The following is a 13,429-nucleotide window of genomic DNA, read 5'->3' as shown; positions in this document are numbered from 1 at the left end:
TATAGTCAGCAAGGATGTTATCTTTGTAAAAGATAAACTATAGAGAAAATAAGGTGATGATAGCATGGTGAAAAAAAATCCAGAGATTATAGTGGTACAGGTAGAAAAGGAATCTGAATAAAAGGATTATTTCGAAGCAACACGAGAGCATGAGGAATAAGAACCAATTTTGTTCGAGGCATAAAAAATTCATCGATAAGGTCGCTTGACATGCGACCGGGTTGGCACTCAAATTATGTTATGGAGAGTAACGTTGCATACTGTCTTCTAACAAAGGATAGGAAGCAATGAAATGTTTAGATGCATCTTAGTGGAGGCAGCAATGCAGAAAGAAATTGAACCTCTTCATAAGAACAAGACTTGAAAACTTATGTCGTTACCACAAGGAAGAAAGCCTATTGGTAACAAATGAGTGTATAAGATCAAGCATAATAGTGATGATCAAGTGGAGCGGTATCGTGCAAGACTGGAGGTAAAAGAATATGATCAGAAAGAATGGATTGATTTTAATGAAATTTTTTCTCATGTTGTTCAAATTACTATAGTTCGAGTAGTCCTGGCAATGTGTGCTATACTTGACCTGCATTTAGAGCAACTAGATATGAAGACTGTTTTTCTTCATGGGGATCTTGAAGAAGAAATATATATGTTTCAACCAGAGGGTTTTAAAGAAAAAGGAAAAGAGAACTTGGTTTGCAGGTTGAACAAATCTCTATACAATCTCAAAAAGGCACCAAGATGTTGGTAAGAGATTTGATTTCTTCATCATGAGCCTTGGATACATCAGACTTAATGTAGACCCTTGTGCATATTTCAAGAGGTTTGGTGAAAATGATTACATTATTTTGCTGTTCTATGTAGACGACATGTTGGTAATAAGACCCAACAAAGATCATATTAAAGAATTGAAGGCACAGTTAACTAGGGAGTTTGAAATTGAGGACTTGGGACCGGCAAACAAGATTCTAGGGATGCAAATTCACCGAGATAGAAATATTAGGAAGATATGGCTTTCTTAAAAAAATTATTTGAAGAAGGTCTTGCGGCGCTTCAACATGCAAGATTATAAACCAATTTCTACCCCACTTCCTGTTAATTTCAAGTTATTCTCCAATATGAGTCCTAGTAGTGAAGTAGAAAGGTTGGAGATGTCTCGAGTACCGTATGCATCAACAGTGAGAAGTTTAATGTTTGCTATGATTTGTATAAGACCAGAAATTGCACATGCAATGGGAGTGATTAGTTGGTATATGGTGAATCTTGGTAAAGAGCATTGGAACGCTATGAAAAGGGTCCTAAGATACATAAAGGGGACAACAAGTGTTGCATTGTGTTATGGGGGATCAAACTTTATTATTAAAGGATGTGTTGACTCAGATTATGTAGGTCATCTTGACAAAAGTAAATCCACCACAAGATATGTGTTTACACTTGCTAGCGAAGCTGTAAGCTAGGTTTCAAAACTGTAGTAAGTTGTGGCCACATCAATAGAAGTAGAATATGTAGTAGCTACACAAGCCAGTAAAGAAGTAGTATTGGAGGAACTTGGGCATAAATAAGAGAAAATTTTTATATTCTGTGATAGTCAAAGTGCTTGCATCTGGTGAGGAATCTAGCATTTCATTCAAAGACAAAACACATTCGAGTTTAATACCACTTCGTTTGTGAGAGAATGGAGGACGGGACAGTGGATATGCAAAAAATTCATACAAAAGACAATCTAGCAGATTTCATGACAAAGGCGGTCAATACTGACAAATTTGTTTGGTGTCAATCCTTTAGTGGTCTGGCAAAGACATAAGTAACAGGAAATAACAAGGAAGAAAGAATGATGTGAAGATTGAATGATCCTTAATCAAATCTACAAGTGGGGGATTGTTGAAAATAAAAAAGGAGGAGTAGGTGGCAGCCTTTCTTTTTGAAAAATTTAAAAGAAGACAAAGAGGAAAAAGAGCAGCCACGAACTATACAACGCGTCTAATACGCGTTGGGGAGGCCTATAAATTGGCCTCACCAAACTCAATTATATCCATTCTCTGTATCCCATTTGCAAAGAGATAAAATAGAGCATGCACTATAGCTTGATAATTATGAAGAATCTTTCGATAATTACAAAAGATTAGAGTCTAGAGCAATAAATAAATCTAGCATTGGATCCAAAAGTTACTGGTGTAAAAGGGAAAAGTGATACAAAAATGAAAATCCAATGTGATGCTTTTAATTTTTACTGAGGAGGACAACAAAAGAAGCTTGGTTTAAGAAAACAGAAGCTTGAAATCGAATGCTATTGTTGAAAGGATGTGTCGTCTCCAATATTAAAGCATTTATAAGAACACCACCATGCTTTTAGGAGAAACACAAAAGAATGTTGAAAAGTCAGCCAAAGCATTGCAATTGGAAGATGGCCAAACCATTGTTAAATATTAAAAGGAAGGGAGCCAACCTTTCTTAGGCAGCAGCCAAATTGGCTACTACTCATGCTTGTTGCCTAACGAATTTCACACGTGAGGGAGGCCTATAAATTGGCCTCCCCAACTCATTGTTGAGCATCCCAAATCATCCAATTTTCGTCCAAGCTTCTCAATTTTAGAGAGAAAAAAATAGAGAGTTAGAGAAAATAGTGTTTTCTCCTATTTTCAAGAGAGATTATTTTGTTGTTATCTCCTTGTGATCTAGAGGGAAAGTTGTAACTCCTATTATTTCTCATAGTGAATTCTTCTATCCTTACCCGTGGTTTTTACCTTGATTTGTTTGGGAGTTTTCCACGTAAAATCTGTGTGTCCAATTACTTTTCTCAAATTGTCAGCTGCGACCCTGCTCTAATCCGGTGTTATTTTTACAACAAGTGGTATCAGAGCCTACATTTGGGTGTTGATATCTACTTATCGTATGCTCTGTGGTTGCCATTGTAAAAGTAGATCCTCCACATTAGAAAATAAGTTAGATTATTAATCACTTTTTTGTAAAGGTACTGGGTACTATTCACGTATACGGGGTACTATTCATACGTACGGTTACTGTTCACGTGAAATAGTGGGAGCTATTTTTGTGCTCAAATTAGTTCGTGATAGAAGCAATGACGACAAAATTTGAGATTGAAAAGTTCAATGGGAGAAATTTCTCACTGTGGAAATTGAAGATGAATGCTATCTTGAGAAAAGATAATTACCTAGTGGCCATCAGTGATAAGCCGGGGGACTTCACAGATAACGACAAGTGGAATGAGATGGATGGGAATGCTATTGCAAATCTTCATCTAGCACTAGCAAATGAGATATTGTCTAGCATCAAAGAGAAGAAAACAAGTGATATTTGGGATCATCTTACAAAATTGTATGAGGCCAAAACACTTCACAACAAGATTTTCCTTAAAAGGAAATTGTATACTCTATGGATGTCAGAAGCTACTTCGGTGACAGAGCACATCAATACTTTGAATATTCTATTTTCTCAACTCACATCTCTGGGGTATAAAATAGAGACAAATGAACGTGCTGAACTTTTACTTCAAAGTCTACCAGATTCGTATGATCAACTCATCATCAATCTGACGAATACTTCCACGACAAGAATTCTAGTCTTCGATGATGTTGTAGCTACTATTCTAGAAGAAGAAAATATGCGCAAAAGCATAGAAGACAGGTTGGCCAGTTCGCAACAAGTAGAGGCACTAACGGTGGTAAGAGGGAGATCAACGAAACGTGACTCAAGTGGGAGTCAAAATCATGGTAGGTCAAAATCAAGAAGTAAGAAGAACCTAAAATGCTACCATTGTGGCAAAAAGGATCACCTGAAGAAGGATTGTTGGAATTTGAACAAGAAAAATTCCAGTCCTCAAGGAAATGTAGCAAGTACCTCAGGAGAAGGTGATGCATTGTGTTGTGAAACATTGACAACTTATGAAGGTAGAAAAAGATTTGCTAATGTATGGCTCATTGACTCGGGAGCCTCATTTCACATGACCTCTCGAAGAGAATAGTTCAATCATTATGAATCGGTCTTTGAAGGATCTATGTACAGCTGCGATGATCATGCCTTAAAGATTGTCGATATTGGAACCATCAAGTTGAAGTTGCATGATGGTACAATTTGCACTATTCGAGAAGTGCAGCATGTGGAAGGCCTGAGGAAGAATTTGTTGTCTTTAGGACAACTAGATGAACTTGACTGCAGAATTGTGGTTGAGAAAGGGATCATGAAAGTGATTCGAGGAGCGCTTGTACTATTGAAGGAAGAAAAGGTGACAGCAAGATTATACATGTTGAAGGGAGAGACTCTGTTGGAAGGAGAAGCATCAGTTGCTTCAAGTAATCCAAGTGAAAAATCTACAATAGTGTGGCATCAGAAACTTGGACATATGTCTGAACAAGGAATGAAAATTCTTGTGGAGCATAGTCTACTTCTGAGTCTCACAAAGGTATTATTACCCTTTTGTGAATATTGTGTTACAAGTAAGCAGCATAGGTTGAAGTTCAACACATCAAATTCTAGAAGCAAAGAAATTCTAGAATTGGTTCACTCTTATGTATGGCAAGCACCAGTTCCGTCCCTGGGAGGAGCAAAGTATTTTGTGTCCTTCATAGATGACTATTTCAGGAGATGTTGGGTGTATCCTATCAAGAGGAAGGCATATGTGTTTCCAGTCTTCAAAGTATACAAAGCGCGGATGGAACTTGAGTCTAGAAAGAAAATCTAGTGCCTAAGGACAGATAATGGAGGAGAATATACAAGCAATGAATTTGTTGAATTATGTAATCAGGAAGGCATTAAAAAATAGTTCACTACGACATACACTCCTCAACAAAATGGAGTGATAGAGCGGATGAACAAAACCTTGTCAGAAAGAACAAAAGCAATGTTGGGAGCTGTAGGCTTAAAAAAGTTTTTTTTGGGCAAAAGCAGTTAATATTGCCTGTTATGTGATAAATTAGGCCCCATCAATTGCAATTGAGTTAAAGACACCGATGGAGATGTGGACTGGGAAGAAAGCTGATTATTCAAACCTCTATATATTTGGAAGTCCAGTGTACGTGTACAATGCCAAAGAAACTATAAAGCTGGATCCAAAATCCAGGAAGTGCTTATTCTTGGGGTATGCTGACGGAGTGAAGAGGTATCGCCTGCGGGAACCCACTGCCTGTAAGGTTATAGTCAGCAGTGATGTTATCTTTGTAGAAGATAAACTACAAAGAAAAAAAGGTGACGATAGCAGGGTGAAAGAAAATCTAGAGACTATAGTGGTACAGGTAGAAAATGAATCTGAACAAAATGATTCTTCTGAAGCAACACCAAAGCATGAGGAACAAGAACCAGTTGTGTTTGAGGCACCAGAAATTCACCAGTCAAGTCGCTTGACAAGACAACCAAGTTGGCACTCGGATTATGTTATGGAGAGTAATGTTGCATACTGTCTTCTAACAGAGGATGGAGAGCCATCAACTCTTTAAGAAATAATGAACAATTCAGATGCATCTCAGTGGATGGCAGCAATGCAGGAAGAAATTGAAGCTCTTCATAAGAACAAGACTTGGGAACTTGTGTCGTTACCATAAGGAAGAAAATCCATTGGCAACAAATGGATGTATAAGATCAAGCGTAATAGTGATGATCAAGTGGAGCGGTATCGTGCAAGACTGGTGGTAAAGGGATATGCTCAGAAAGAAGGGATTGATTTCAATGAGATATATTCTCCTATTGTTCGAATTACTACAATTCGAGTAGTCCTGGCTATGTGTGTTACATTTAACCTATATCTAGAGTAGCTAGATGTGAAGATGACTTTTCTTCATGGAGATCTTGAAGAAGAAATATATATGCTCCAACCAGAAGGTTTTGAAGAAAAAGAGAAAGAGAACTTGGTTTGCAGGTTGAACAAATCTCCATATGGTCTCAAACAGGCGCTGAGATGTTGGTATAAGAGATTTGATTCCTTCATTATGAGGCTTGGATACAACAGACTTAATGCAGACCTTGTGCATATTTTAAGAGGTTTGGTGAAAGTGATTACATTATTTTGTTGTTGTATATAAACGACATGTTGGTGGCAGGCCCCAACAAAGATCGTATTAAAGAATTGAAGGCACAGTTGGCCAGGGAATTTGAAATGAAGAACTTGGGACCGGAAAACAAGATTCTAGGGATACAAATTCATCGAGACAGAAATAGTAGAAAGATTTGGCTTTCTTAAAAGAACTACCTAAGGAAGATCTTGTGACGCTTCAAGATGCAATACTGTAAGTCAATTTCTACCCCACTTCCTATTAATTTCAAGTTATCCTCAGGTATGAGTCCCGGCAATGAAGCAGAAAGGAAAGAAATGTCTCGAGTACTGTTTGCATCAGCAATGGAAAGTTTGATGTTCGCTATGATCTGTACAAGACCAAATATTGCACATGTAGTGGGAGTGGTTAGTCCATTTATGACGAATCCTGGTAGAGAGCATTGGAATGCCGTGAAAAGGGTCCTGAGATACATTAAGGGAACCACAGATGTTGCATTATGTTATGGGGGATTAGATTTTTTTGTCAGAGGATATGTTGACTCAGATTATGCAGGTGATCTTGACAAAAGCAAATCCACTACAGGATATGTGTTTGCACCTACTAGCAGAGCTGTAAGCTGGGTTTCAAAACTGCAATCAGTTGTGGCCACATCAACAATAGAAACAGAATATGTAGTGGCTACACAAGCTAGTAAAGAAGCAGTATGATTGAAGATGGTATTGGAAGAACTCGGGCACAAACATGAGAAGATTTCTCTGTTATGTGACAGTCAGAGTGCCTTGCATCTTGCAAGAAATCCAGCTTTTCATTTAAAGACAAAGCATATTCGAGTTCAGTTTCACTTCGTTCATGAGAAAGTGGAAGAATGAACAGTGGATATGTAGAAAATTCATACAAAAGACAACCTAGCAGATTTCATGACAAAAGCGGTCAATACTGACAAGTTTGTTTGGTGTTGATTTGGTGTTGATCCTTTAGTGGCTTGGTAGAAATGTAAGCAACATGGAATGGCAGGGAAGAAAGAAACGTGTGAAGATTGATTGACGCTCAATCAAATCTTCAAGTGGGAGATTGTTGAAAAGTTAGCCAAAGCATTGCAATTGGAAGATGGCCAAACCATTGTTAAATATTAAAAGGTGGGGAGCCAACCTTTGTTAGGCAACATGTTTGCTACCTAACGCATTTCACGCTTGAGGGAGGCCTATAAATTGGCCTCCCTAGCTCATTGTTGAGCATCTCAAATCATCCAATTTTTATCTAAGCTTCTCAATTTTAGAGAGAGAAAAAAAATAGAGTTAGAAAAAATAATGTTTTCTCCTATTTTCAAGAAAGATTATTTTGTTGTTATCTTCTTGTGATCTAAAGAAAAAGTTATAACTCCTATTATTTCTCATAGAAAATTCTTCTATCCTTGCCCGTAGTTTTTATCCTGATTTGTTTGGGGGTTCTCCACGTAAAATTTGTGTCTAATTATTTTTCTTAAATTATCAGGTGTGACTCAATTCTAATCCGGTATTATTTTTATAATAAGGAAAAGGAAGTAGAGTACCACTAGGGTTCCTTCACACAAGGAAAAAAGTATATATAGATAAAAATAAAAAGTGAACAAGTTTCAAGTTTGTCAGTTCAGAAACACCTCATCTGGACTATTCAAATTTCAAGGCATACCTTCTAAGTTGTTATATCCAATGTACAATACCTTGAGCATGGTCACGTTGCCAATTTCGCGAGGTATGCTGCCATTGAATTCATTCGATAACAAAGATAAATACCGAAGATCCCTGCATTGATATAAAACGGATGGAATCTGTCCATCAAAGCGATTCAAGGAAAGATAAAGACGTCGGAGCCTAGGAAGATGATCACACATATTTACTGGTAGACTACCATCCAAGCTGTTAGATGTGAGATCAATCTCTTGTAAAGATGACATGCTGAAGATGGCAGCGGGTATGAAACCTGTAAGCTCATTATATTTCAAATCCATTGATTTCAAATAGGAAAGATTACCAATCTCTTGTGGAATTTTTCCTTGTAGACGATTGTACCCAATATTCAATGTCTCCAACTTTGAAATGTTGCACAGTGATGCTGGGATGTTTCCTGTGAAATTGTTCTCGTAGAGAAGTAAGTTCTGTAGTTGTGGTAAGGCACTAAACCAAGATGGTAAACCACCGCTAAAGTTGTTGTACCCGAAATTAATATCTTTTAGTCGATGCAGATGACCCAACTCCTCCGGTATAGGTCCATGAAAACTGTTGAAACTAATGTCAAGCAAGGCAAGGAATGAAAGATTACCCAGTTGTGGAGGGAGGGTGCCTGTGAGACCCATATCCGATAGATTCAAGGCAGCGACCCTCTTCTGTTGGCCTATGCCTATCCCACAAGAGACTCCAAACCAGTCGCAAACCGAGCTAGAACTGGTCCAATTATCTGCCAAAAGATTGTGGGGATATGAACTGATGATTTGGGTTTTGAAGGCAAGAAGAGCAGACTGATCTGTGGTTAAGTTAGTCATAGCCAAGCAACAAAACGTTGAATGATTCACCAACACCAACACCAACACCACAGCTGCAATGCAGAAACTAGTTTTCTCCATGATTTCTACAGAAACCTCAACCTCGTGAATGGGAAAGAATGAGGAATTGGTGAGACTGCAAGTCTATAAATCATATACCCAATTCCCTTAGCAGCCAAAAAGTCAACAACTGTCAGTTCTAGCTCTATTAATCCCCGGGGGGGAGGGGTTTCTGGTTGGCTAGTAATAGCCAGCACAGTGCAATTAATACTCGCCAACTTCAACTTCTAGTCCCACAACATGGTGCTACAGTACAGTTGATGTATGTTGCGCTGAGATGTGTGTAAAAGGAGGTGCAGCCTTTCTTTTGAAAAATTTGAAAGAAGACAAAGAAGAATAATTAAAAGCAACCACCGCAGTGTTTAATTTCAAACGGTAGTTGCAATGTTTACTTTTGCAGCAGTCAGATCGATATTGAGAACTCAAGCTATAGAATTTATATAATAAAGGGAAGACATGCGGCGCCAACGTGTTTTTAACATAACACGTAAATTGGCCTCCCAACTCATATTTCATTTTTACAGGAAAAAATAAAGAATTAGAATTATTAAAAGTATTTTTAAAAAATATTATTGTTGTTATATCCTTATAATTTTAAGAAAAAATTATAATTCTTATTATTTTTTATAATAAATTTTTCTGTTCTTGTTCATAATTTTTATCTTAAATTTGTTTAGGAGTTTTTTACATAATCTGTGTGCCTAATTTATTATTATTATTATTGTAATATCCCGAGGGCCCAGAGAAAATTAGAATATATCGAGAATAGTGTAAGAAAGGAAACAACACCAGTTGGATACCTTTTGAGCTGAATGTTGGCAAAGAATTCCCAAGTTAAGCGTGCTTGACTTGGGGTAATCCAGGGATGGGTGACCCCCCTGGGAAGTTCGCGTAGGCCTATCGGGGTAAGTTGTTCCGGTTCTTCCTATCGCTCGAGCGGGATGTTACAAATGGTATCAGAGCCGACCCTTGGCGAAAGCGGTCCGATGAGGGCGGGGAGTGGCGCCGGGGCTCGAGGGCCTGTACAAGGAGCGGCTTCTAGCAGGCTTCTAGGATGGCAGCCCCCAAGGGGAGAAGGTCTGGGACCAGTTGTAAGGTCGCATGACGAGGACGTCATGTGCTTAAGGGGGGGGGAGAATGTAATACCCCGAGGGCCCAGAGAAAATTAGAATATATTGAGGATAGTGTAAGAAAGGAAACAACACCAGTTAGATACCTTTTAAGCTGAATGTTGACAAAGAACTCCCAAGTTAAGCGTGCTTGACTTGGGGTAATCCAGGGATGGGTGACCCCCCTGGGAAGTTCGCGTAGACCTATCGGGGTAAGTTGTTCCGATTCTTCCTATCGCTCGAGCGGGATGTTACAATTATTATTATTATTATTATTATTATTTTAAATTATTAATTACGGCCCTACTCTATTCAGTGTTATTTTTACAACATAGTAAAGGTAACTTAACACTTCACCCTTTGTTTCTTTCCATGGATTATCCTCATGCAATACAAGCAAGGTCCACAGAATGAATAAAAAATACAGATGAATATATAAAATAGTTTAGTTGATATAGACTTGAAAATACCCGCCACTCATTCAATTCAACCCAAATCCATTGGAAAAGCACCCAAAAATAAATGAATAATCAAGAAACGAAAAAAAAAATCCAGTCTTTTCAGGTGCTCTTATTGAGGAAATGTATAAGAGAATAGAGCAGAATAAACCTAAATTTAGGTACTCTTTATCAGGTGAAAAAGGATTACCTATCCAATGGGTGTGGGTACTTCACCATTTCCCTTCCAAACTTCGATTGAAGAAACAAGTTAATTAGGTAATATACATATTAGGTAAACAACTTCTATCACATAGACATAGACCAATAGGTAATATACATTTACCTAAACATATAACAAATAATTAGGTAAATATATATCTTATATACAATGAAGATAAAAAAAAATATTAGATACATATATTAGTTGTCATAATTATGACTCAAAATCCTTTTTTATTTGTGATTGAGTTTTCTAATTTGACCGTGACTATATATTCGAGAAAAATGCTATTTGTACAGGAAAAAAGTTTTACAGAATATTTACAGGATGATATATCGCGATATTTTGACATCAAAATATCGCGATATTTCACGATATATTGATCCCTGCTCATCCCCTTCTCCCTCTCCCCCCTTCCCTCGCCGCTGCAACCTTACCCGTCACCGCCTTGCCTCAGCCACCTCACCTCGCCTCGCCGCTGCAACTTCCGCCGCCTTGCCGCCTCGCCTCGCCGCTGCCGCTGCCACTGCCGTCGCCGCTGGGGCCGATGGTGTAAGAGGAAGAGCGAGAGAGAGACAAGGAGAGAGAAATGCTTTGGGCATTTGGGTCATTAATTGTAGGGGCAAAATGGATATTTTGACTCTTCTGTAAATATTTCTGTAATATATGTTCTGTACAAATAGCATGACTCAAATATTCAAATTTCACTGTGATTATAAGATTGTCAAATTCGATTTTATGTGAGATTTTTCTAATACGAAGGAATATCCTTGTGCATCATCTTCTGACCAATATATGATTTCTTGTGTTTATCTATAAATGATTTTAGATCTATAAATAGACGTACAGGTCACATGAAATAAAACACAGAATATGTGTACTAATATCACTTTTGTCTTATCAATATTTGATTAGTGATATATTTTTTTTTTTTGCTCATAGTTTTTTCCAATTTGAATTTTTTATGTTAAATTATGTGTTCATGTGTGATTGATTGGTTTGATTGTTAATTTGTTTTCTATTCAATTTCGTAACATTAACAAATCAAGATAACTATATAAAATGATAACTTTGTGGGAATGACTTTTGTATTGAGTACTGAAGTTTCAAATATGAGCAGTGTGATATTTGTTTTCTCATGTGGTTGTCTGTTATGAGATTCATAGGTTTGAAAGAGAGAAAGATAATGATATTGCCTCGTATAACTCCTAATTGCTATTAAAACAAGGTTAACAGTCTTTGACTAGTTCATGCCAAGGAACAGAAATGACCCTGATTACATTCACATGCCTTGCCCAATCTAACTCTACAAGTAAGGCCGACTTCTGGGCCTTAATCTTGAGAAGGCCCAAGGGGAGCCTAAGCCCATGTGGCAAAGAGAGCCACTGGGCTCCAAGGTCCCTTCCTCTTCTCTGCAACGATCGCTGATTCATTCCTTAAGAGGCATGGATCAAGCTTTCCGTCTTCTCATCCTCCATTCACGGTCACCATGCCAAGATTGCTTTAGTCAAGCACCCTTTCCTTCCATGGCAGCGATGACAACTCCCCCATGCAGATTTATACGTCTTCGGCACCAGCCGACCCTCTCTCTTCTCGCTCTCTCTCTTTTGCGATCTTCTATTCTTTCTCGTTCTCTCTCTCTCTCTCTCTCTCGCTTGACTTCTTCTTCGGTGTAGTAGGTGGCCGAGAATCGTAGGTAAGAACAGCCTTGTGCCGCCATGTCCGTCGATTTTTAATTCTGGGATAGGGTGTCGCCATGGCCAAGATTGTTGGTATCTTGGTTCGTGGCTTTGAATCCCCTTTGCTCCCTTTCGGTTCTATCTTGTCTTGGACTCTCGGATGCCATATCCGATCTTGCTTCTTCTTCTTCTTCTTCTTCTTCTTCTTCCTCGCGATGAACCCTAGCCCCAAACAACAATTGGCCAAGGCTGGGCTGCTCCGACGACAGTGGTCGGAAGCCATCGCCGCCGGCCAAATCCTCCCCCCCCCCCCCCCCCCCCCAACACTCATGCACCCACGCGCACACCTTGGCTGCCAAACTTCCAAACCCCAAAAATTAATTTAGGGTGTTTGGTTGCTGGGTGAAAGCCAAATCCAATCCATGGATAGGCTACACCTGATGTGCTCTAGGTTATTCTAGATTTATTGAAATCCCAAATTGACAAAGGATAATTGGGATAGCCAATTCCAATAGTTATTCAATTTCTGATTTAATTCAATCTAGATTTATTTAATGTCCAAATTGATAAAGAATAATTAGAATAACCAATTCAAATGGTTATTTAATTTCTAATTTAATGCATATTATTGAGATTAACCTATCATATTCCTTTTTGTCTAATTTTTGATTTATTTAGATTAGTTGATGATATCCTTAGTTTAATTATGTTCTAAATAGAATTACCCTTGTTAATCAAATTCAATAGTTATCCAATTCTTATTATAATTGGTAGTTAAATCAAACCAATTTGGGTCAATCCTAATTTTATCAAACCCAAGTTTATTTTTAATTCATGTCCCGCTATGTTGGTCCATTTTAATTCTAGGATGGGATGTCACCATGGCCAAGACTGTTGGTATCTTGGTTTGTGGCTTTGAATCCCTTTTGCTTCCCCTCAGTTCGGTATTGTCTTGGACACTCGAATGCCATATTTGATCTTGCTTCTTCTTCTGTTTCGTCTTCTTTTTCTTCTTCTTCACGATTAACCCTAGTCCCAAACAACAATTAGCTAAGATTGGGTGGCTCTGACGACATTGGTTAAAAGCCATCGTTGCCAGCCAACATCCCCTCCCCCCCTTCACCCCTCCACACTCACGCACCCACGCGCACACCTTGCCTGCCAGACTTCCAAACCCTAAAATTAATTTAGGATGTTTGGTTGCTGGGGGCACGCCTAATCTAATCCATGGATAGGCTACACCTTATTTGCTCCAGGTTATTCCAGATTTATTGAAATCCCAAATTGACAAAGGATAATTGCGATAGACAATTCCAGTGGTTATCCAATTTCTAATTTAATTCAATCCAAATTTATTTAATGCCCAAATTGATAAAAGATAATTGGGATAGCCAATTCCAA

At 38.3% G+C, this 13,429-nt stretch overlaps 2 protein-coding genes across 4 annotated transcripts in view; one reads left to right on the top strand and one right to left on the bottom strand.

The window, feature by feature from the left end:
* The window catches only part of LOC127807199 (LRR receptor-like serine/threonine-protein kinase EFR), a 70,680-nt gene that overhangs the window by 26,729 nt on the left and 30,522 nt on the right, over window positions 1–13,429 (bottom strand). For 2 of the 3 annotated variants that reach the window (XM_052344870.1, XM_052344873.1), the window contains exon 1: window positions 7,671–8,712. In XM_052344870.1, coding sequence (XP_052200830.1) covers window positions 7,671–8,601 — 931 coding nt within the window. In that variant the 5' untranslated portion in view covers window positions 8,602–8,712. Of the gene's footprint in view, window positions 1–7,670; window positions 8,713–13,429 lie in introns of those variants that run through there. The other variant, XM_052344872.1, reaches the window with a different exon arrangement.
* On the top strand, window positions 4,013–4,696 carry LOC127807202 (uncharacterized mitochondrial protein AtMg00300-like). Its single transcript, XM_052344878.1, has one exon. It carries the CDS (start codon window positions 4,013–4,015, stop codon window positions 4,694–4,696), a length of 684 nt encoding a protein of 227 aa, XP_052200838.1.

The sequence above is a fragment of the Diospyros lotus genome, chromosome 8 (assembly GCF_014633365.1).
Source record: "Diospyros lotus cultivar Yz01 chromosome 8, ASM1463336v1, whole genome shotgun sequence".
In the NCBI taxonomy this organism is placed as follows: Eukaryota; Viridiplantae; Streptophyta; class Magnoliopsida; order Ericales; family Ebenaceae; genus Diospyros; species Diospyros lotus.
This window is presented reverse-complemented; position numbering and strand designations above follow the sequence as displayed.

Excerpts from the sequence above, each read along its gene's own strand:
- LOC127807202 (XM_052344878.1), top strand. The coding sequence starts at position 4,013 with ATGTACAGCTGCGATGATCATGCCTTAAAGATTGTCGATATTGGAACC.